The 24,642-nt window shown below is 39.7% G+C and overlaps 1 protein-coding gene across 1 annotated transcript in view; it reads right to left on the bottom strand.

The window, feature by feature from the left end:
* Positions 1-24,642, bottom strand: part of CCDC15 (coiled-coil domain containing 15) — a 56,159-nt gene that overhangs the window by 10,291 nt on the left and 21,226 nt on the right. The window contains exons 8-13 of the mRNA XM_054712722.1: positions 24,163-24,282; positions 16,369-16,488; positions 15,459-15,581; positions 12,948-13,067; positions 6,058-6,150; positions 3,981-4,084 (exon numbers count right to left, since the gene is read on the bottom strand). Of these exons, the coding sequence (XP_054568697.1) occupies positions 3,981-4,084; positions 6,058-6,150; positions 12,948-13,067; positions 15,459-15,581; positions 16,369-16,488; positions 24,163-24,282 (680 nt within the window). The remainder of the gene's footprint in view (positions 1-3,980; positions 4,085-6,057; positions 6,151-12,947; positions 13,068-15,458; positions 15,582-16,368; positions 16,489-24,162; positions 24,283-24,642) is intronic.

Here is a 24,642-nt window from a genome sequence, read left to right as displayed (position 1 = left end):
ATTCTTTCTTAGTGATTTTTAAAATCATTACTAAAAATAACTGAATTATTTCCTACTGGACTCTCTACTTGGATTTCCTTTAAGCACGTCAAACCCAATATGCTCCAAATTAAATGTATACTCCCCACCTCTACCTACCTCCTTCCTGGCAAATCTGTTTTATAGCACCCCATTTACCTGGTGGCCTAAACCATAAACCTAAAATTTATGCTTGAATTCTCTGACAAAATCTTATCAGTTCTCCTTGTGTGCTCTTAAAACTGCCTTCTCCTCATTGCCTCCTGGCCCTGGCTTATCTGAAAGACTGTGTTACAGATCCAAAGAGGTTAGGTGCTGGGGTCAAATAAATCTGGGGTAGAATCCCAGTTCTTAGGCAAGTTACTTAACTTCTCTAGGGTTCATTTTTTTCATCTGTAAAAGGAAAAGAATAAAATTTACCTCACAAGGTTACTGAAGTGAGGAAATGAACTAATGCCTCTAAAACACTCAACACTGCCTGGCACACAGTAAACACTCAGGGAAGAGTAGTTACCACTACCCTGCAGGGTTGTGTACCAATTAGAGACAATTATGTAAAGTGCTTGACACACAGTAAGAACTTTATTATAATAGGACTTGGTTTAAAATTTAATTTCACCTCTCACCTTCTAAGTGTATTACTTCAATGATCTCCTAATATCTAGTTGCAGTCATCTTATCTGTTCCCCACAATGCCTCTATATGGCTCCTGTTTTCAGGATAAAATCCAAATTCCTTGTCATGACATACAAAACTCTTTACAATCTTGTCTGTCCTTATTCCTTAAGGCTCACCTCTTGCACCAATCCCATCAATGTCAGAAGTGTCACATTCTCTCAAGAGTCAACACTTTTACTAAACTATGCCTTTTGCCTAGAATTCCCATGTATCCTTTTCCCTAATCCGGTTACCATTTTCTCTCACACTAAGGCTTCTAATCCTCCAACTCAGCTCAGGAAGTCTTCCCTGTCCTGCTATACCATACCCCCACTTTGGGGTTCAAAACATGGTCTCTGTGCTCTCCATAGTCTTGTAATTTTTTTCTTCTAATGATATTACAAACAATATTTTATTTTACTTGAGGTTTTTATAAGAGAAATTAGTCTGTAATTTCTTTTTTATAAATGTCCTTGTTAGGTTGGTATTAAGGTTATAATGACCTCTGTAATTATTTGGGAAGCATTCCCTGTTTTTCTATTCTCTAGGATATTTTATGTAAAACTGGGTATAACTTTTTCCCTTAAACATTTGGCAACTAACATTTATTGAGCACATAGTATGTGCTAGGTTCTGTATTAAGCACATTTACATGTTACCTCATTTAATGCTCATAGCAACATTATGAGGTATATGCCATCATTATTCCTATTTTATAGAAAAGAAACTAAGGCTCACAGAGATAACGTTCCCAGAGTCATAAAGCTGGTAGGCAGCAGAGCAGAGACTTGAACACATCTCTCTCCATGTTCTTAATCACATGCTACATTATCTTGTAATATTTAATATATAATATTGTCATTACCTGTTCATTTATCTGCCTCCCAATTAGTCAGTAAGATCCCTGAAGAGTGGGATCATGTCTTTCATTTTTTGTACCCCCTAAGTCTAGCTTCATGTCTACTAATTAATAGATGCTCAATAAGTAGCTGCTAAATGAATTAATGAAAACAAATAATTTGATTCTTATTGCAACTGGATAAGTAAAGCAGTGCTCATTGGTTTCTGTTTAGAAAGCTGATACATGTTTACTTTAGAATGCTGTTAAAGAAATCAACTTTCACAACAGCATGGATGGACCTAGAGGGTATAATGCTAAGTGAAATAAGCCAGTCAGAGAAAGACAAATAACCATATGATTTCAATTAAATGTGGAATCTAATGAACAAAATAAATAAACAAACAAAAATAGAAACCGACTAGCCCAGCTGATGTGGTTCAGTTGGTTTAGCAGCATCCCACGCACCAAGAGGCGACCGGTTCGATTCCCAGTCAGAGCACGTCCCCAGGTTGTGGGCTCCATCCTCAGTAGGGGGCATGCAGGAGGCAACCAGCTGATGTTGATGTGTCTCATTGATGCTTCTATCTCTCTCCCTTTCCCTTCCACTCTCTATAAAATCAATAAAAACGTGTGTGTGTGTGTGTGTGTGTGTGTGTGTGTGTGTGTGTGTGTGTGTGTTTTAAAGAAACAGACTCATAGATACAGAGAACAGACTGACAGCTCTCAGGGGGGTAGTTGGGTAGAAAAGAGGAAGGGCCAGCAAACAAACAAACAAAAACACCTTATAAACAGTATAGGGATTACCAGAGGGAAAGGGGGTGGGAGGAGGTAGACTGTAAAGGGAGGGATAAATGGCGACGAAGGAGACTAGACTATGGGTGGTGAGAACACAATATAATATACAGATGATGTATTATAGAACTGTACACTTGAAACCTATTTAATTAACCAATGTAACCCCAATAAATTCAATTTAAAAAAAGCTCAATGAAAAGATAAGCTAAAGACTTGAATGGAGACCTCAACAGAGAAGATATACAGATGACAAATAAGTACAGTTGATACTTAAACAACCTGAGTTGGAATTGCATGGGTTCACTTATATTGGATATTTTCCAATAAATCTACAGTTGGCCCTTTGTATCCCCCAGGTTTGCATGTGTGGACTCAATTATCACAGATGGAAACAGTATTTCCAATCTATAGTTAGGAATCCATGAATGCCAATGCCAATGCCATACCATATATAAGGGATTTGAGCATCCACAGATTTTGGTATCCATAGGGGGTCCTAGAACCAATCTCCCATAGATATGAGATGACTGTAGTTAAGTTTTTGAGGAGTCAAAAGCAATATGCAGATATCCAACTGTGCAGGGGAGTTGGTGCCCAACATTGTTCCAGGGTCAATTGTATATGAAATGATGTTCCACATCATATGTCATTATGGAATTGCAAATTAAAACAATGAGATACTATTAGATACTTAGAATGGCCAAAAGCCAAAACACTGAAAACACCAAATGCTGGCAAGGATGTGAAACAACAAGAATTCTCATTCACTGCTGGTGGAATGCAAAATGGTTTGGCTACTTTGAAAGAAAGCTTGGCAATTTCTATCCAAAGTAAACAAACTCTTACCATACAATCCAGCAAATGCACTGCTTGGTATTTACCCAAAGGAGTTAAAAATGTATGCCCACATAAAACTATATGAATATTTATAGAAACTTTACTCATAATTGCCAAAGCTTGGAAGAAACCAAGATGTCCTTCAGCAGGTGAACGGATAAATAAACTGTGGTACATTCAGACAATATACTATTACTGAGCACTAAAAAGAAATGAGCTACCAAGCCATGAAAAGGCATTGGAGGAACCTTAAAGCATATTACTAAGTGAAAGGAGTCAAATGAATAGGCTTTTTGGCTACATCCTGCACGATTACAACTCTGTGGCATTCTGGAAACAGTAAACAATGGAGACAGTAAAAAGGTCAGTGGTTGCCAGGGACTGGGGGAGGGAGAGATGAATAAACAGTTGTAGGACGGGATTTTTAGAGCAGTGAAACTATTCTGTGTGATGCTGTAATGATGGGTACATGTCATTATATATTTGTCCAAACTGTAAGAATCTACTACACCAAGAGTGAATCCGAATGTAAAATATGGATTATAATGTGTCCACGTAGGTTTATCAGTTGTAACAAATGTACCACTGTGGTACCGGATGTTAACAGTAGAAGAGGAAGGGGTAAGTGGGAACCCTTTGTACTTTCTGCTTAACTATAACTGTTTAAAAACATAGCTCTTAACCATCTATTAATACTTCTATCCAGATCAAAAATAGTTGTTCCTACTATGGCTCAGAAGGCAAAACCACTACCTGATTATTTCTAAAACTTAGCTTCTAAAATCACCTTAACTAGTAATTTAAGGATCACAATGAGGATCAAAAAACTCACTTTTCAATTCTCTTCCTGTATTCTTTTTGCCTTTGTTGTTCTTTTACTTTTTCTCTTTCAATCTCCATGAAAAGTCGCCTATATCTCAGGTACCGCTTTTGACGCTAAAGGAAAAAAGTTAAAATTGTTAACATTCTGCTCTCAGAGGACTTTCCAAGGGAGGAAATTATCTTTGTGCCTTAGACAAGAAAACGATATAATACGGAAGCCACATGGAACTAAGTCCTTCATTTCCTTCTATTTATGGTGGCTCAGGATATCACGTGAATACAGCAAGACCTTTATATCTTCAAGCACATGGCTATTACATGTTACAGACAAGTCAGAGAAAGAAGTACTAATTTAGTTTTCCCTTAGTACAGTCCCCTGTCAACGGCACTTGAGGAAATGACTATATTTGGTATAATAAAATATATGCTATATTTATTATTACCAAGTAGTAAGTACCATAGAAGCAGTGCCACAGAAAGAATGTTAGAACAACAGTCACTAACTTTTCAAAATTAAAACCACACTCTAAGCCTAGCCTAACGTGGGGTGGGGGGGAGGGGAGCAGAGGAGGACTGAGGAATATAAGAGCATCATACTTTTAAAGGGAACAGGTATAACAAAAGCAAGTGCTACTACTATGTGTGATACATTCATACCTCTGGGTTTATATATTCTCTTTTAAGGACATAAGCTACTCAAATGGCAATAGTATACACACAGACATGTTTGTAACCTTTTAGTAAAAACATTAAAAGTCTAATAGCAGTTCTCAATATTGAAGATTCAGCACAATCATCAGTGATACTTTTTAAAAAATACAGATGCCCCAAACCTACATTTTCAGATACCAAGAAAATATATATATCTGAAAAAGCTCCACATCTAATACTGGTGCATGGCCAGTGTTAAAAACTGTTGGTTTAAACTAACTTTGGATTGAAAAGGGAGGCAAAAAGGAAGCCATAAATGAAAACTCTTCCTTTAAATAAGTTATTGTGGCAAATATCACCAACTGAAGAAATTCACTAGGATAATATCTCTGATTTCACATCAAGGTACCCTAAATCCTAGGACAGTGATGGGCAACCTTTTGAGCTTGGTGTGTCAAACTTCGCCAAAAAACTGAGCATAACTCGGGTAGTGTGTCACTTTGAGGAAAAAACATTATTTCGCGATATTTATAGTTTAAATAACATAAATGTATAATTGTTATATATAATTGTATTTAATAAACCAAAAACTAAATATTTAACTTACCTGCTTAGTGACTTCTTTGTTCATCCGTCAGTCGGTTTCTTTTGTTGGTCTTTATATTATTTAGCTTGTGTGGGGTGCCATGAACTAAGATAAGTGAGGGGGAAGGGGAATTCTTTAACTAACCTGCCTATTAGTGACTTTTTTGTTGCTGAATTTCATTGGCTAAATCTTCAATTGAAGGTTGGTATTTTGTACACTTCAGGCCCAAGCAAGCGCTACTAACTTCATCTGTCAATCTGTTTCTTTTGTTGGTTTTGATATTATTTAATGCTGAGAATAAGGCCTCACAAAAGTATGTAGAGGGAAAAATTGTGAGTAAAGCCACTGCTATATTTTTCAGGGTGCTAAAAGTGTCTGGTAGTCGGTTCCAGGCACTCCAAATTTCCTGTTCGTAGTGGCACTCCTCTTGATCCTCCAAGCGGCACCTTTCCAGATTCTCAAGCTTTGACCTCAAGTCGACAAACACCTGAGCCCAGATACTGTCTTGAAATTCTGCAAGTTGCATCTCCAAATCATCAATTTGCACCCATTGGAAACCATTTAATTCCAAACTACTGTAGACTACTACATCAGCATGCAGCCGCCTCAGCGGCCGTGTGTCATAAGAAATGGCTACGTGTGTCAGTGCTGACACGCGTGTCATAGGTTCGCTATCACTGTCCTAGGAGCTTAGAAGTTTAACATATTATAACAACTCAAGTAATTTCTTAGCCTTTATGAAATTTTTAGTATTAGTTCTTAATTATTAGGACACAACAAATTATTCCTAATTTCACATATATTGTTACAGTAGAAACACTGGTGTCTAAAAGCATTTATCATTACATACCTCTTTTTTGTCTTCTTCTTGATTTACTTCAAACTGAAGTCCCAGTGGAGTTTGGAATTCAGTGTTCCATCCTGATTGATATTTATCATAAACCTGTTAAAAAGTCCAGTCACACAAAGTGACAAAACTGCTAAAAGTTAGCCCCTTATACACTTTTGATATTTCCATCTATTGATTCTTTTCTCCTGCAACCTTGAGCTCAACTGAATAAAAAACCATATATATATGAATAAAATTTAAAAAAGAATGAAAGGAAGCAGTTTCAGAATGAATTAACCAAATAAAAACAATAAACCAAAGAAAAAGATTCAGACCCTAGCTGGTTTGGCTTGGTGGACAGAGTATTGGCCCATGGCCTGAAGGGTCCTGGATTCAATTCCGGTCAAGGGCACTTACCTGGGTTGCAGGCTCAATCCCCAGCCCTGGTTGGGGTGCTTGTGGGAGGTAACCAATCAATGTTTCTCTCTCTCTGTTTCTCCTCCTCCCTTCCACTGTCTCTAAAATTCAATGGAATAATACCCTCGGGTGAGGATTAACAAAAAAACCAAAAACAAAAAGATTCAAGTAAAAAACATGGATGAACTAATAACAAATCAAAATGCCCAGAATGAAAGTTCTTCAGATGTAGTCACTTAATATCATTCTATCATGAGTGTGCTTGGGATTGTATCCAAGATATAAAACCAGCACTCTTAATGTCTCAAATATATAAGCATTTTCAATTACACAACTCTCTTAAGAATAAGAGACTGAAAATATCTTAACAAAACAACTGACACAGCAGGGAGAAGACTGGAGCTAATTTCTCCCACATTATCAAGAAGTCTTATAATATAACTTGGTATACTTACTTGGACATCATGAGTCAAATTATGATCTCTAACTTTTAGAAATAAAAGTTTAAAATTACTTTTATCTTTTTAAAGATTATCTTTCAGGAAAGTTGCAGGATACAAGATCAGTATACAAAAATCAATTGTATTTCTATATACTTGCAATGAACTTTCTGAAAACAAAATTAAGGGGGAAAATTCATTTATAATGCTATCAAAAAATACTGATAAATAAATTTTTAACAAAGAAAGTATAAATTTTATACTCAGAAACTTATAAAATACTGCTGAAAGAAATTAAGATCTAAATGAATGGGAGGACACCTCATATTCATGGCTCAGAAGACTTAATGTTGAGATAGCAGTACTCCCCAAACTGATGGGCAGATTTAATGCAATCACCATCAAAATGTCAGTTGGATTATTTGTATAAATTAACAAGATGACTCTTGAATTCATACAAAAATGCAAGGGACCCAAAATAGCTGAGATGATACTGGAATAGAAGACAAAGTTGGAGGACTCACTCTTCCCAATTTCAAAACTTACTACAAAAGTAGAGTAATCAAAGATTGTGTGATACCAGAGTAAGGATAGATTATATAGATCAACAAAGTAGAAATGACTTTCCAGAAATAGACCCTTTATTCACAATCAAATGATTACTGACAAGAGTGCCAAGAGAATTCAATGGGTAAGAATAATCTTTTCAACAAATAGTGTTAGGATAACTGGCTATCCACATGAAAAAGAATAAAGTTAGACCCCTATCTAACACTACATACAAAAATTAACTCAAAGTGGATCATAGACCTAAATGTAAGAGACATAAAATTCTTACAGGAACACCAAAATCAAATGCCACAAAAGAAAAAATAGATTAACTGGTTTTCATCAAAATTAAGACTCTTGTGGCTGCAAAAGAAACCATCCAGAAAGTAAAAATACAACCCACAGAATGGGAAAAAAAATTGTGAATCATGTAACTAAAAAGGAATCTGTATGTAGAATATATTAAGAACTCACATAACTCAATAATTGAAAGACAAAAAACTCAATTACAAACTGGGCAGAGAATCTAATAGTTTTCCAAAGAAGATATACATATGGCCAATTAGCACATGAAAAGATGCTCACCACTAACCATCATACTACATCACACCTATTAAGATAGCTATAATTAAAAAACACAGGTAATAGCAAGTGCTGGTAAGAATGCAGAGAACTGGAACCCTCATATACTGCTAGTAGGAATAAACAATAGTACAGCCACTTTTTTGTACTAGTATGACAGTTCCTCAAAAAGTTAAGCATAAAGTGACATATGTCCTAGAAATTTTACTCCTCTGTATATACCCAAGAGAAATGAAAACATACCTCAACAAAAAACTTGTACACAAATGTTCACAGCAGCATTATTCATAATAGCCGGAAAATGGAAACAATCTAAATGTCCATCAACTGATAAATGGATAAGTAAAATGTGCTAAATGCATAAAATGTAATATTATCCAATTATCAGGAATGAAGTAATGCTATATGCTATAAGGTTGATAAAACTTTTGAAAACATGATGTTCAGGGAAATAAGCCAGTCAAAAAGGGTCATATTTTGCATGATTCCATTTATATGAAATACCCAGAAAAGGCAAATCTATAGAGGCAGAAAGTAGACTAGTAGTTGCCTAAGGCTGGGGGTAGAGGTGAGGGAAAAAGGCTACTAATGGGTACAAGATTTTTTAGAGTGATGAAATGTTCTGAAATTGTTTGTGGCCATGTTTGTACCACCTTTTAAATATGCTATAAACACGGAATTGTACAGTTTAAATAGGTGAATTATAGAGTATGTAAATTACAGTCAATCTTCCTATTCACATATTCCTTATTTATGAATTCACCTATTTGCTGAAATTTATTTGAAATTCCAAAATCGATACAGTGTTTTTGTGGTCATTTGCAGATACGCACAGAGCTATGAAAAATTTGAGTCACCAGATGTGCACATTATCAGCTGAGGTTGAACAAGTTTCATACTGTAAAAAAGTATCCTTTTCAAGGTATAATTAGTGCCAAGTTTTTGCTTTTTTGTTGGTGATTTTGCTGTTTAAAATGGCCCCCAAGCACAGTGTTACAGTAGTAGCTAGTATTCCTAAGCATAAGAAGGCTATGATGTGTCTTATGGAGAATATACATGTATCAGATAAGCTTCATTCAGGCATAAGCCACAGTGCCTATTAGCCCCGAGTTCAGTGTTAATGAATCAACAATCTATATATATAAAAAGCCAGTGTCTGTGACAACCAGGATGACCAAACGATCAGTCACCATGAGGTGCATTGAGCACCTCTCAGTCCCTTCCCCCCGCCCCACCCTTCCCCGGCCCGGCCTGCAGTCTCCAATGGCAGCATAGCAAACAGGGAATCACAGCAAACCGAGTGGCAGCGGGCCAGAATGGCGACCTCTTGGTCCCTCCCCCGGCCCTCAGACTCCGATTGCAGCTTGGTGAATGGGGAACCACAGCAAACTGAGATGAGTGGCAGCAGGGCAGGGCAAGGGTGGAATGGAGACCTCTTGGTCCCTCCCCCCCAGCCCACAGGCTCTGGGGAACTGGGGTCATGCTGCAATCGGGGAACCATGGCAAACCAGGGGGTGGTGGCAGGGAATGGTAAGCGGGCAGAAGATTGCCTAGGAACCCTAAACACGCACGATTTCGTGCACGCTGCACCTCTAGTATACTATATTAAATAAGGGGTCTTTAAACAACAATTCATATACAACAAGGTAATGTATTGATCAGCTAACAAAAGTGTGATCAGATGCTCCCAGGAATCTAACCCATATCTTCCCTAGGAGCAATGGTTTGGTATTCACTAATTTGGTGTTTGAGGCAACTATATAGAATATAACTACCGTGAATGACAAGATTTGACTGTATATCTCAATAAGGCTATTTTTTTAAAAATGATGTATTTGTTTGTTATAGGTAAAATTGGAAAATGAGAAATAGCAAAAGGCTTATGATGCTTCTCTCTGAATTTTTGTGGAGTTTTTTCTTTCTATTTGGATTTACTTTTGCTACAATAAAAATGAAATTATTTTCTGCTTTCAAAAAAGTAAGAAAAACTAGACTTCCAGCACTGGTGAAGGAGTAAGCCCACGATTGCCGCCCCACCCCCCTCTTGATTGTAAGAAAAATTGTCGTCAGTGGGATCTGGGGAGTGCAGAGGGTGGGTATCCTGAAGGGGAGCGAGCCAGAAAAGTGGATCCTTTAATTCCGTGTATGAACTGGCACACATCCCAGAGTCACCCTGAGCTGTGTGTGCACAGGGGTGGACCTAGAGGAGTACAACGAAGGCTTTGAGAACTGAACTAACACTGAAGTCACTGTTCACAGAAGGTGAGAAACTACTGAGAGCCTGAACCCAGCCAGGTGATGCCTGCTGCAAACAAAAAGGATGCAACATTGTTTAGAGGATTTTGACAGAAACCAGTCTAATAACATATAACATTCAAAAGTGGACACGGAAGTAAAGGTAGCAAGAGAATCCAGAATATGTGTCCAAAGAGAGACAACTCTTCCTCTGAGTTAGTAAGAATAGAAAGAATAGCGAAAAGTAAATGGCTGAGGCAGTTTTGTGTGATGGCTTCAATTTTCTTTATGAAAGCCAGAGAGTACGGGGAATAGCAAGAACTTTAAGAATTGTTTAAGGCCGAAACCGGTTTGGCTCAGTGGATAGAGCGTCGGCCTGCGAACTGAAAGGTCCCAGGTTCGATTCCGGTCAAGGGCATGTACCTTGGTTGCGGGCACATCCCCGATAGGGGGTGTGCAGGAGGCAGCTGGTCGATGTTTCTCTGTCATTGATGTTTCTGACTCTCTATCCCTCTCCCTTCCTCTCTGTAAGAAATCAATAAAATATATTTAAAAAAAAAAAAGAATTGTTTAAGGGTTAGAATTATCAGTGTGGACTATGGGAGGGGCAGGCAAGAAAAATGCTAAGCAGTACTGGGGACCCAGCTGGGACTGTAAATGCTAATATGAATGTGCTTCAAATCTACATGAATAAAGTGTTTTCTTCCATGAGGCTCGATTATTTGGGAACCTAAAATAAAAAAGTACTGATCAGGGCTGAGGATTTTCAGGGCTGGATGGTAGAAGGACAAGAGGAGGCTGTGACTACAAAGCCACACCCTCCATTGAACAGTCAGGGTTAGGTACCCCTCTTCTGTGCTCAGATAATGCCCACGCCTTCTCTACAACTAGCCACATTGCTTCATAACCATCTGCTTATGTCTCAGTCTCTCTTCTTTAGAAATTGAGTGCTGTGTCTTCTTCAGCATGCTATCTTTAGTATTTAGGACCTAAATAATGGCTAGCACCTAACAGGTGCTCAATAAATGTTTGACTGACTGACTTATTCATTCAAAACATATTTAGCAAGAGACTACCAGGTACCAGTACTGTGCTAAAGGCTGCTCATACAGAAGCTTACAGACCAGTGGAAAAGATGTAAATAAGTAAATAACTACAAAGTCTTTATTTGTACTGAGAAGGAAACAGAAAGCAGGTATTTAAAATAAAAACTAAAGAAGAGGAGAGACCTATTTTTGATAATTTGCTCAAGGTAGTCTTTTCTAAGGAGGTGAAATTTTAACTGAAACCTGAAGGATAAGAAAAGACCAGCTTTGTGAAGAAAAAAACAGAAGACCATGCAGATAGAGGGGGGGAAATATGCAAAAGACCTGAGGTAGGAAAGAGCCCAGCACAGTTCAGGATATATAAATGAGGATGCAGAATAAAACATGACAGCAAACCCTTAGGCCAACCTTATAGACCCAAACTAAAAATCCCCAAAGAGTGGCAGTTTAGTTCTGAAAACCTGAGCCCAAATCCTACTTTCTGCCTTTCTGCCTCCTTTTCTTTTTGCTCTCCTAAGAGAGCCAAGAGGAAATTTCTCTTTATCTCTTTCATATATCGTAACAATGCTGGTTGCCTGAGGCTGTTTTTAAAATAACAAGATAAAACCACAAGATAGAAATTATCCAGTCAATGGCAAAATTCTAATAAGACTTCAGTTAAGCCATGGAAAAATCTTAGTAGGACAGAGTATTTTAATACTAGAGGCCCAGTCCACAAAATTCATGCAGGGGGTGTGTGTCCCCTCAGCCCAGCCTGCACCCTCTTCAATCGATCAGGCCTAAACCGGCAGTTGGACATCCCTCTCATAATCTGGGACCGCTAGCTCCTAACTGCTCACCTGCCTGCCTGCCTGATCGCCCCTTACTGCCCACCCCCTGCTGGCCTGGTCTCCCCCAACAGCCCCCCTCTGCTGCCTGGTCACCCCTAACTGCCCCCCAACCAGCTTGGTTGCCCCTTACTGCCCCCCCCCACCACCGCCGGCCTGGTCACCCCCAACTGCCCCCCTCTGCCAGCCTGGTCACCAACTGCCCCCCCCCTGCTGGCCTGGTCACCCCATGCAGCCTGCTGTTCAGTCATTTGGTCATCCCTCATAATCCCCCTGCTGGCCTTGTTGCCCCATGCAGCCTGCTGGTCATTACTGTTACTGTGACGGCGTCCTGGACAATTTGCATATTCCTCTATTATTAGTATAGATTTTCTTGAAAAACTATTGATCTTTACTCAAAACACCAAAACTTAGACAATATAACAAAACCCTAACAAGCTCCTGCCCAAACTCTGAATAGTTTATTTCTTGGGGACCCTGCCATATACTCTAGCAGCTTATGAGGGAGATCTAGTCCTGGCCATTGGCTGGAAGACCCTTCCCTCTCAGAAACCACTCATTTCTTTTCCTCTCACACCATAAAAGAGAACAGCCACCAGAAACACACCTTTCACCAAGAACATACATATAAAATATAAAATAGGCAACAAGTGCTCCTGACAATGCTGTAGGTTTCAGTGAGAGCCCTAGGGTAATTTTAGGTCAGGATAGGGTTTACACTCTATGATATAAAACAAGAATCTGATTTTTTCTCAGCCTTACCACCCGCAGCTCAGTAAGTGCCTATACTCCTGTTTACATTCTACTGCTCATACCTGCCTTCTGCTGGAAGCCTCTCTCTGGTGCTTGGCTGGAAGATACTGATGGCCATCCAGAAGCATATCTCGCCATCTTTCAGCTGTCCTGACAGATGGCTGCCTCCTGGAGTATAAGCTCTAAAAAGATACAAAAGCACCCACCAAATGTATGAGCAGTGGCATAATGGTAGTGAAAATACTCTAGGCTGCAATGATAGCCCTAAGGTAATCTAAATAGGTCAGAAGAATATGATACAGTATGGCATAAAAGTAGACATTCTTCTGGCCCCTATTTGGACCTTAACAGTATCCACGAAGCAATGGGAAGTTTCTTCATCTATAAAACAAGGATAATAATAAAATCTATCTCCCAGAGTTATTGTGAGAATTAAATGAGACAATGGACATAAGGTTCTAGAACAATTTTAACTTAAGAATGCAAGCTGTCAATCATAATAATATTAATATTATAAATATTATTAAGAGACAACACTATCACCATCATCATCATTGTTGTTAGTAGCATAGCCCAGATTCAACTCTAATTTACTTTCTACTGCTTGCTTACTCTTTACCATATTCTGCTCTACCTGCTCTCTGGCAGAGCTTGAATCCTGGATTTAATGTACGACATATTCATGGCACTCCAGAAATAACTCCCTTCTCCATGTCTCAACTGTCATATTATGTGAGGCCTCCTCATAGTTCCTGTGCTAAAAGACTCATAAACACTGAACATTTTCCAAGCAGGAGCATCATGCCAGGGCAACAGTAAATGCTTCATTGAAGAGGCCTGAAGTCGTTTCAATAGGTCAGAATGGTGTGATACATCACAAAACAAGAGGATATTATATCTTTGTCCATTATTACTGACCTTAAAACTAAACCCCCGGAGCAGTTACCACATTGCCGTCAATCTTGAGCCAAAACCTAAGCAATTTACTCTCTGCTACTTACTCCTTACTAGAGCATTCTCTATTTATTCTCTGGAGAGGCTAGGTCTTGAATTCTGGGTGAAACAAGCCAATGGCACTCTAGAAGCAATTCCTGTTTCAAACTCTCATTTCTCAAAAAAAAAAAAAAGGGGGGGGGGGGGGAGATTGCTTGGTATAGTTGTTTTACACTTGATCTTAGCCAAAAGGCCAAGAAGCGATTGGTATAGTTGTTTTAAAGGAACAACAGCCAAAACCGGTTTGGCTCAGTGGATAGAGCGTCGGTCTGCGGACTGAAGGGTCCCAGGTTCGATTCCGGTCAAGGGCATGTACATTGGCTGCGGGCACATCCCTGGTAGTGGGTGTGCAGGAGGCAGCTGGTCGATGATTCTCTCTCATCGATGTTTCTAGCTCTCTATCCCTCTCCCTTCCTCTCTGTAAAAAATCAATAAAATATATTAAAAAAATAATAAATAAATAAAGGAACAACAAAATACAAAACTAATCGTCTAAGCAAAAATGATGGGTTAGTGACAATAATGTAGACTTCAGTGACAATCACAGAATAATGATTGTAGGGTAGGATAATTTCACAGGGGTGTGTGTGTGTGTTTAATATAAAATTTCCAGACACACATCAAAATAGGGAAAAAACACAGTATAATGAATCCCAAGATACTCTTCACCCAGCTTCAATAATGGGCAACATTTTATTTTTTCATCTATCTCTTCTCCTACTTTTTTTCTGGAGTATTTTAAAGCAAAACTCAGATTGTTCTGGTACTTTTTCTTTCTACATAGGGAAACTCTTTATTCAACAGCATAGTTAAAAGAAGATAAAGCAACAAGGCAATATTTTTATAATGTTGCTAGCATTTTCCCAAGGAAAAGCCAGGAGATAAGTTGGTGTCATTTCCACAAGTACTCCTACTTGGTGTCCCCAATTATTTATGCACAAACACTAGAGGTAGTCAAGTTCAGGAAGTTCTGAGGCAGCAAATAGCTTGTTGTATCCATCATAACTGGTCTGCAAACTGGATGCCTGGGTTTGGTATCCTGCATCCGTTGACCAAGAGTAGAATCCCTTCACCATTTATAACATAACTAGAGGCCCGATGCATGAAATTCGAGCAAGGGTAGGCCTTCCTTCCCCTGGCTGCTGGTACCGGCTTCCCTCAGGCACCCGGGACCCAGGCTTCCCTTGTAGCCCCAGCTTCGTCCGGAAGGTCGTCCTGAAGGACATCAAGTCTAATTAGCATATTACACTTTTATTATTATAGATGCATAAGGCCAAATAAATAGGCTAAAAGACTTGAGTTTTAAAAAAAAAACAATTTACTGTTAACCAATCAATATTATATAAAACCTGTCTCTCGGTTAACCCAAATGACAGAGGTATGCTTTCTCATCTGGAGTCTTTAGAAGGGGCTCATTTTGAAATAACTGAAAAGATGATATTGTTAACCTAACTCTAGAAGCCTTCAATCTATGTATCCTACATACAAACTAGCTTGATAAGCTCCAGCCCAAATCTTAAGTAATTTGTCTCTGTTACTCCTTTGAAAAATTACATCCTCCCCATTGTCTTCTGTTCTACCTGATCTCCAGGGGAGGCTTGGTCCTGGACTTCAATGTTAATATAATGATGATACTCCGGAGGAAATTCATCCCTCACTCTCACTTCTCTCAGAAAAGATGACGGCTGCTCGAAAAACATGTTCTAAAGGAACAACAAAAACAGAAAAGAAATTGTCTAACCAGGGCCACATGCTAATCATAATATTGTAGGCTGAAGTAAGAACGCCAGGGAAATGGTACCAGGTGAAGATATTCTGATACATTTTGATCTGAACAAGAATGTGACACTTTTAGCTCAACTCTGTAGGCCTTAATTTTTAATCCCAAGCCATGTACAGAATAGTCTGATAAACTCCTATAATTTTAAGTAATTTAGGATCTACTACTTCTTCCTACTTTATTCATGCCACAGAAATAACCACAAGGTAATTCCACGGGCTTCAGCAAAAGCTGTAATGTCATCTTAGTAAATTAAAACAGTCTGATTCTACACTGAGAATATGAACATGGTGCCCTAGCTGGTTTGGCTCAGTGGGTACAGCATCAGCCTGAGGACTAAAGGGTCCCGGGTTTGATTTCGGTCAAGGGCACATACCGCATGACAAGTTCAATCCCTGGCCCTGGCTGGGGCACATGCAGGAGGCAACCAATTGATGTGGCTCTATCACATAATGTTTCTCTGTCTCTCCCCCTCCCTTGCATTATATATAAATATCAATGAAAAAATATCCTCAGGTGAGTTATAACAACAAAAATAAGAATCTGAACATGGTTTATCAGCCTTCTGAATCACAGAACTGATTTGACTGATACAGTTCATTAGACCAGGGACCTTTGCACCTGACTCCACACTTCACATTACCAGTTGTTGAGAATGTCTAAAATCCAGCACTTTATTTCCCATTTATCTCTCTCTTATTCCATTCTACCTGATCTCTGATGAACACCTGGTCCTGGACTTCAGGAGTCGGAGACTGATAACCTGCGAGAGAAAAGCCATCTCTCCTTTTCTCATTTATATCAGAATGTGGCTCCTTGAAGCGGACTTTCTAAAAGAAAAAAAATACAAATTGCAAATTATCTAGTCGGAATAATATGATAGCAATAGTTTTCTGGGATTTATTGTGAACTTTAAGGTAATTTTTTAAACTTAGGATACTATGGAATAAAACAGAAAACCATACTTCTTATCTGTTTTAGCTGAGAACAATTTTTGCAAGCTCCAAACTAAACCCTAAACAACTCAGTTCCTGCTGGTCTCCCTCCCTTTTCTGTTCTACCATGTCCCTGATGAAGGCCTGATTTTGATGGACATTCAAAGGAAATACTTCTCTCCCTCTCCTACCTATCCAAATAGATGCTGGCTGCTTTAACTTGCTTTCTAAAACAGAACAAACACAAAATAGCAATTGTTCAGTTAGAAAGACATGCTAACCAATAGTACTTTAGGCTATAGTGAGAATTCTGGAGTTCTCTGAGGTCAGAGAATAATTGGATATCTTATGCAACAAAACAAAACACTATACTCTATTCCCCATTAGCCCAGACATCCTTAAGTAATTCCTGTTAATCCCTTACTTCTTCCTTTTGGTCTAAGTGATCTCTAGTAGAGGGCTGGCCTTGGAACCTGGTAAAAGATACTATTGGACACTTGTGGGCCACTCCTTCACCCATCTTCAGCTTTCAAAGCAGATTATGGCTGCCAAAAATAGTTTCCCTAGTAAAGATATTTTTTAAAGTAAATTGTCCAGAATTAGCTGATTGGGGTCAGTGGGTAGAGCATCAGCCTGCGGACTGAAGGGTCTTGAGTTTCATTTCTGTAAAGGGCAAATAATCGTCATAAGTTCAATACCCGGCCCTGGTTGGGGTGTGGGCAGGAGGCAACCAATTGATGTGGATCTCTCACATAATGTTTTGCTGTCTGTCTCTCCCCTCCCTTCCACTCTCTCTAAATATCAATGAAAAAATATCCTCAGGTGAGGACTAGCAAAGAAAAGAAGAATCTGAACATGGTTTATCAGCCTTCTGAATCACAGAACTGATTTGACTGATACAGTTCATTAGACCAGGGACCTTTGCACCTGACTCCACACTTCACCATTACCAGTTGTTGAGAATTTCCAAAATCCAGCACTTTATTTCCCATTTATCTCTCTCTTATTCTGTTCTACCTGTTCTCTGATGAACACCTGGTCCTGGACTTTAGGAGTCGGAGACTGATAACCTGCTAGACAAAAGTCATCTCTCCCTTTTTCATTTATAACAGAATATGTCTCCTTGAAGTGGACTTTCTAAAAGAAAAAAATACAAACTGTAAATTGTCTAGTAGGAGTAATATGATAACAATAACATTATTGGCTTTATTGTGAACTTTATGGTAATTTTTTAAACTTAGGATACTATGGAATAAAACAGAAAACCATACTTCTTGTCTGTTCTAGCTGAGAACAATTTTTGCAAGCTCCAAACTCTAAACAACTCAGTTCCTGCTGGTCTCCCTCCCTTTTCTGTTCTACCATGTCCCTGATGGAGGCCTGATTTTGATGGATGTCCAAAGGAAATACCTCTCTTCTTCTCCTACCTATACAAATAGATGCTGGCTGCTTTAACTTGCTTTCTAAAACAGAACAAACACAAAATAGCAATTGTTCAGTTAGAAAGACATGCTAACCAATAGTACTTTAGGCTATAGTGAGAATTCTGGAGTTCTCTGAGGTCAGAGAATAACTGGACATCTTATGGAATAAAACAAAACACTATACTCTATTCCACATTAGCCCAGCCACACCCCTAAGTAATTCCTGTTAATCCCTTACTTCTTCCTTTTGGTCTAAGGATCTCTAGTAGAGGGCTGGCCTTGGAACCTGGTAAAAGATACTATTGGACACTTGTGGGCCACTCCTTCACCCATCTTCAGCTTTCAAAGCAGATTATGGCTGCCAGAAATAGTTTCCCTAATAAAGATTTTTTTTAAGTAAATTGTCTACTCTGGTTTCTCTTCAGATCGCATAAATCTTTCGCCTTTTTTAAGTAAATTGTCTACACCAGAAAAGGAAGTAAACGAAATGGAGGCAAGCAATACGTCAGAGAAAGAATTCAGAGCAATGGTCATAAGGTCGCTGAAAAGGATGGAAGACAAATTCAATAACATGTGTAAGAACCAAGAGGAAATGAAGAACAACCAAGAAAAAATGAAAAATGACATTGCTGCAATAAAGAACTCAATAGACAGCATCAACAGTAGACTAGAAGAAGTGGAGGACCACATCAGTGAGCTAGAAGACAGGGTAGGAAAAAATACCCAAGCAGAGCAGCATCTAGAAAAAAAAACTTAAAAAAAACAGGAGGAAGCCAAAGCCGGTTTGGCTCAGTGGATAGAGCGACAGCCTGCGGACTGAAAGGTCCCAGGTTCGATTCTGGTCAAGGGCATGTACCTTGGTTGCGGGCACATCCCCAGTAGGGGGTGTGCAAGAGGCAGCTGATCGATGTTTCTCTCTCATCGATGTTTCTAACTCTCTATCCCTCTCTCTTCTTCTCTGTAAAAAATCAATAAAAAATAAAAATAAATAAAAATAAAATAAAAAATAGGAGGAGAGCCTAAGGGAACTTTGGGAAAACACGAAACAAAACAACATCGGCATAATAGGGGTGCCAGAAGGAGAGGAAACTGAGCAAGAATAGAAAACCTGTTTGAAGAAATAATGACAGAAAACTACCGATATTGGGAAGAAAAAACTCACATAAGTCCAAGAAGCTCACAGTGTGCCAAACAAGATGAATCCCAAAAGACTGACACCAAGACACATTATAATTAAATTGGCAAACATCAACAACAGAGTTAGAATCTTAAAGGCTGCCAGAGAGAGACAGAAAGTTACCTACAAAGGATCTCCCATCAGACTATCGACTGATTTCTCAACAGAAACACATCAGACAAGGAGGGAATGGAATAAAATATACAGTCATGCAAAGCAAGGGTCTGAATCCAAGTGTACCCAGCAAGGCTATCAATCAAATTTGAGGGAGAAATCAGGAGCGTCACAGACAAAAAAGGACTAAGGGAGTTTATTACTACCAAACCAGCAATGCAAGAAATTCTAAAGGGTCTGCTGTAAAAAGAAGAAATAGAGAGAAAAAAAAGAACACAGGCATAAAGAATAAAAATGGCAACAAACAAGTAACTATCAATAGTAACTTTTAAAGTAAATAGATTAAATGACCCAATCAAAAGACATAAGTAGCTGAGTGGATAAGAAAACATGACCCATGTATCAGCTATCTACAGGAAACCCACCTCAGAACAATGGACCCAAACAGACTGATGGTGAAGGATGGAAAAAGGTTTTTCAGGTGAATGGAAATAAAAGTAAATTGTCCAGCCTTAGCTGCTTTGGCTCAGTGGGTAGAGCATCAGCCTGCGGACTGAAGGGTCCTGGGTTTGATTCTGGTCAAGGGCACATACCTCGTCACAAGTTCCATCCCCATCCCTGGTTGGGGCGCATGCAGGAGCCAACCAATCGATGTGGCTCTTCCACATAATGTTTCTCTGTCTCTCCCCCTCCCTTCCACTCTCTCTAAAACTCAATAAAAAAATATCCTCAGGTGAATACTAACAACAAAAAGAAGAATCTGAACATAGTTTATTAACCTTCTGAATCACAGAACTGATTTGACTGATACAGTTCATTAGACCAGGCTCAACACTTCACATCACCAGTTGTTGAGAATGTCTAAAATCCAGCACTTTATTTCCCATTTATCTCTCTCTTATTCCATTCTACCTGATCTCTGATGAACACCTGGTCCTGGACTTTAGGAGTCGGAGACTGATAACCTGCTAGAGAAAAGTAATCTCTCCATTTCTCATTTATAACAGAATATGGCACCTTGAAGAGGACTTTCTAAAAGAAAAAAAAATACAAACTGTAAATTGTCTAGTAAGTGTAATATGATAGTAATAATATTCTGGGATTTATTATAAACTTCATGGTAATTTTTTAAACTTAGGATACTATGGAATAAAACAGAAAACCATACTTCTTTGTTTGTTCTAGCTGAGAACAATTTTTGCAAGCTCCAAACTAAACCCTAAACAACTCAGTTCCTGCTGGTCTCCCTCCCTTTTCTGTTCTACCATGTCCCTGATGGAGGCCTGATTTTGATGGACATTCAAAGGAAATACTTCTCTCCCTCTCCTACCTATCCAAATTGATGCTGGCTGCTTTAACTTGCTTTCTAAAACAGAACAAACACAAAATAGCAATTGTTCAGTTAGAAAGACATGCTAACCAATAGTACTTTAGGCTATAGTGAGAATTCTGGAGTTCTCTGAGGTCAGAGAATAACTGGACATCTTATGGAATAAAACAAAACACTATACTCTATTCCACATTAGCCCAGCCACACCCCTAAGTAATTCCTGTTAATCCCTTACTTCTTCCTTTTGGTCTAAGGATCTCTAGTAGAGGGCTGGCCTTGGAACCTGGTAAAAGATACTATTGGACACTTGTGGGCCACTCCTTCACCCATCTTCAGCTTTCAAAGCAGATTATGGCTGCCAGAAATAGTTTCCCTAATAAAGATTTTTTTTAAGTAAATTGTCTACACCAGAAAAGGAAGTAAACGAAATGGAGGCAAGCAATACGTCAGAGAAAGAATTCAGAGCAATGGTCATAAGGTCGCTAAAAAGGATGGAAGACAAATTCAACAACATGTGTAAGAACCAAGAGGAAATGAAGAACAACCAAGAAAAAATGAAAAATGACATTGCTGCAATAAAGAACTCAATAGACAGCATCAACAGTAGACTAGAAGAAGTGGAGGACCACATCAGTGAGCTAGAAGACAGGGTAGGAAAAAATACCCAAGCAGAGCAGCATCTAGAAAAAAAAACTTAAAAAACAGGAGGAAGCCAAAGCCGGTTTGGCTCAGTGGATAGAGCGACAGCCTGCGGACTGAAAGGTCCCAGGTTCGATTCTGGTCAAGGGCATGTACCTTGGTTGCGGGCACATCCCCAGTAGGGGGTGTGCAAGAGGCAGCTGATCGATGTTTCTCTCTCATCGATGTTTCTAACTCTCTATCCCTCTCTCTTCTTCTCTGTAAAAAATCAATAAAATATATAAAAATAAAATAAAAAACAGGAGGAGAGCCTAAGGGAACTTTGGGAAAACACGAAACAAAACAACATCAGCATAATAGGGGTGCCAGAAGGAGAGGAAACTGAGCAAGAATAGAAAACCTGTTTGAAGAAATAATGACAGAAAACTACCCTGATATTGGGAAGAAAAAACTCACGTAAGTCCAAGAAGCTCAGTGTCCCAAACAAGATGAACCCCAAAAGACTGACACCAAGACACATTATAATTAAACTAGAGGCCCGATGCACGAAATCGTTCACGGGGGAGTGTGTCCCTCAGGGATCGGGCCTAAATGGGATCAGGCCTAAACGAGCAGTTGGACATCCCTCTCACAATCCAGGACTGCTGGCTCCCAAGTGCTCGCCTGCCTGCCTTCCTAATTGCTCCTAACTGCTTCTGCCTGCCAGCCTGATCACCCCCTAACCACTCCCCTGTCAGCCTGATTGATGCCTAACTGCTCCCCTGGCAGCCTGTTTGCCCCTAACTGGCCTCCCCTGCAGGCCTGGTCACCCCTAACTGGCCTCCCCTGCAGGCCTGGGTACCCCCCAACTGCCCTTCCCTGCAGGCCCGGTTGCCTCCAACTTCCCTCCTCTGCCAGCCTGGTTACTCCTAACTGCCCTCCCCTGCAGGCCTGGTTCCCCCCAACTGCCCTCCCTTGCAGGCCTGGTCCCTCCCAATTGCCCTCCACTGCAGGCCATCTTGTGGCAGCCATCTTGTGTCCACATGGGGGCAGCCATCTTTGACCACATGGGGGCAGGCATCTTGTGTTTTGGAGTGATGGTCAATTTGCATATTACTCTTTTAATAGATAGGATAGAGGCCTGGTGCATGGGTGGGGGCCAGCTAATTTGCCCTGAAGGGTGTCCTGGATCAGGATGCGGGTTCCCTTGGGGCGTGGGGTGGCCTGGGCGAGGGTCCTGTGGTGGTTTGCAGACCAGCCATGCCCCCTGGCAACCCAAGCGGAGGCCCTGGTATCTGGGATTTATTTATCTTCTATAATTGAAAGTTTGTAGCCTTGAGCGGAGCCAAGCCTCCTGCTTGCTCCGAGGCCACAGCCATTTTTACTGGGATTCCTTTATCTTCTATAATTGAAACTTTGTAGCCTTGAGTGGAGGCCTGGGCCTACCAGGGTGTGCAGAAAGCTTGGCTTCCTCAATTGCCGGGGAAACGCAAGCCTTCTGCTCGCTCCGTGGCCACAGCCATCTTGGTTGGGTTAATTTGCATGCTCACTCCTGATTGGCTGGTGGGTGTGGCTTGTGGGTATAGCAGAGTGATGGTTAATTTGCATATTACTCTTTTATTAGATAGGATTGGCAAACACCAACAACAAAGTTAGAATTTTAAAGGCTGCCAGAGAGAGACAGAAAATTACCTACAAAGGATCTCCCATCTGACTATCAAATGATTTCTCAACAGAAACACATCAGGCCAGAAGGGAATGGAATGAAATATACTGAGTGGCCAGATTATTATGATCTCTGAACACATAATAATCTGGCCATTCAGTGTATATATATATATTAGAGGCCTGGTGCATGAATTCGTGCATGGGTGGGGTCTAGCCAGCCTGGCCAGGGGGAGGGGATATGGATGGTTGGCCAGCCTGCCTATTGGTCAAACTCCTGGTTGAGGGGACAATTTGCATATTAGCCTTTTATTATATAGGATATACACTGAGTATATATTTATTACATATTTATTATATAGGATATACACTGCATTCAGAGATCATAATAATCTGGCCACTCAGTGTATACAAAGTCATGCAAAGCAAGGGTCTGAATCCAAGAATACTGTACCCAGCAAGGCTATCAATCAAAATTGAGGGAGAAATCAGGAGCGTCACAGACAAAAAAGGACTAAGTGAGTTTATTACCACCAAACCAGCAATGCAAGAAATGCTAAAGGGTCTGCTGTAAAAAGAAGAAATAGAGAGAAAAAAAGGAACACAGGAATAAAGAATAAAAATGGCGACAAACAAGTACCTATCAATAATAACTTTAAATGTAAATGGATTAAATACCCCAATCAAAAGACATAAGTAGCTGAGTGGATAAGAAAACATGACCCATATATCTGCTGACTACAGGAAACCCACCTCAGAACAAAGGACTCAAACAGACTGACAGTGAAGGATGGAAAAAGGTTTTTCAGGTGAATGGAAATAAAAGTAAATTGTCCAGCCTTAGCTGGTTTGACTCAGTGGGGAGAGATCAGCCTGCAGACTGAAGGGTCCTGGGTTTGATTTCGGTCAAGGGCACATACCTCGTCACAAGTTCCATCCCGGCCTTGGTCGGGGCGCGTGCAAGAGGCAACCAATCTATGTGGCTCTCCCACATAATGTTTCTCTGTTTGTCTCTCCCCCTCCCTTCCACTCTCTCTAAAACTCAATAAAAAATATCCTCAGGTGAAGACTAACAACAAAAAGAAGAATCTGAATATGCTTTATCAGCCTTCTGAATCACAGAACTGATTTGACTGATACAGTTCATTAGACCAGGCTCTACACTTCACATTACCAGTTGTTGAGAATGTCTAAAATCCAGCACTTTATTTCCCATTTATCTCTCTCTTATTCCATTCTACCTGATCTCTGATGCATGCCTGGTCCTGGTCTTTAGGAGTCGGAGACTGATAACCTGCCAGACAAAAGTCATCTCTCCCTTTCTCATTTATAACAGAATATGTCTCCTTGAAGCGGACTTTCTAAAAGAAAAAAAATACAAACTGTAAATTGTCTAGTAGGAGTAATATGATAGCAATAACATTATTGGCTTTATTGTGAACTTTATGGTAATTTTTTAAACTTAGGATACTATGGAATAAAACAGAAAACCATACTTCTTTGTTTGTTCTAGCTGAGAACAATTTTTGCAAGCTCCAAACAAACTCTAAACAACTCAGTTCCTGCTGGTCTCCCTCCCTTTTCTGTTCTACCATGTCCCTGATGGAGGCCTGATTTTGATGGATGTCCAAAGGAAATACTTCTCTCCCTCTCCTACCTATCCAAATTGATGCTGGCTGCTTTAACTTGCTTTCTAAAACAGAACAAACACAAAATAGCAA

This window comes from Eptesicus fuscus, chromosome 23 (genome assembly GCF_027574615.1).
Source record: "Eptesicus fuscus isolate TK198812 chromosome 23, DD_ASM_mEF_20220401, whole genome shotgun sequence".
In the NCBI taxonomy this organism is placed as follows: domain Eukaryota; kingdom Metazoa; phylum Chordata; class Mammalia; order Chiroptera; family Vespertilionidae; genus Eptesicus; species Eptesicus fuscus.
This window is presented reverse-complemented; position numbering and strand designations above follow the sequence as displayed.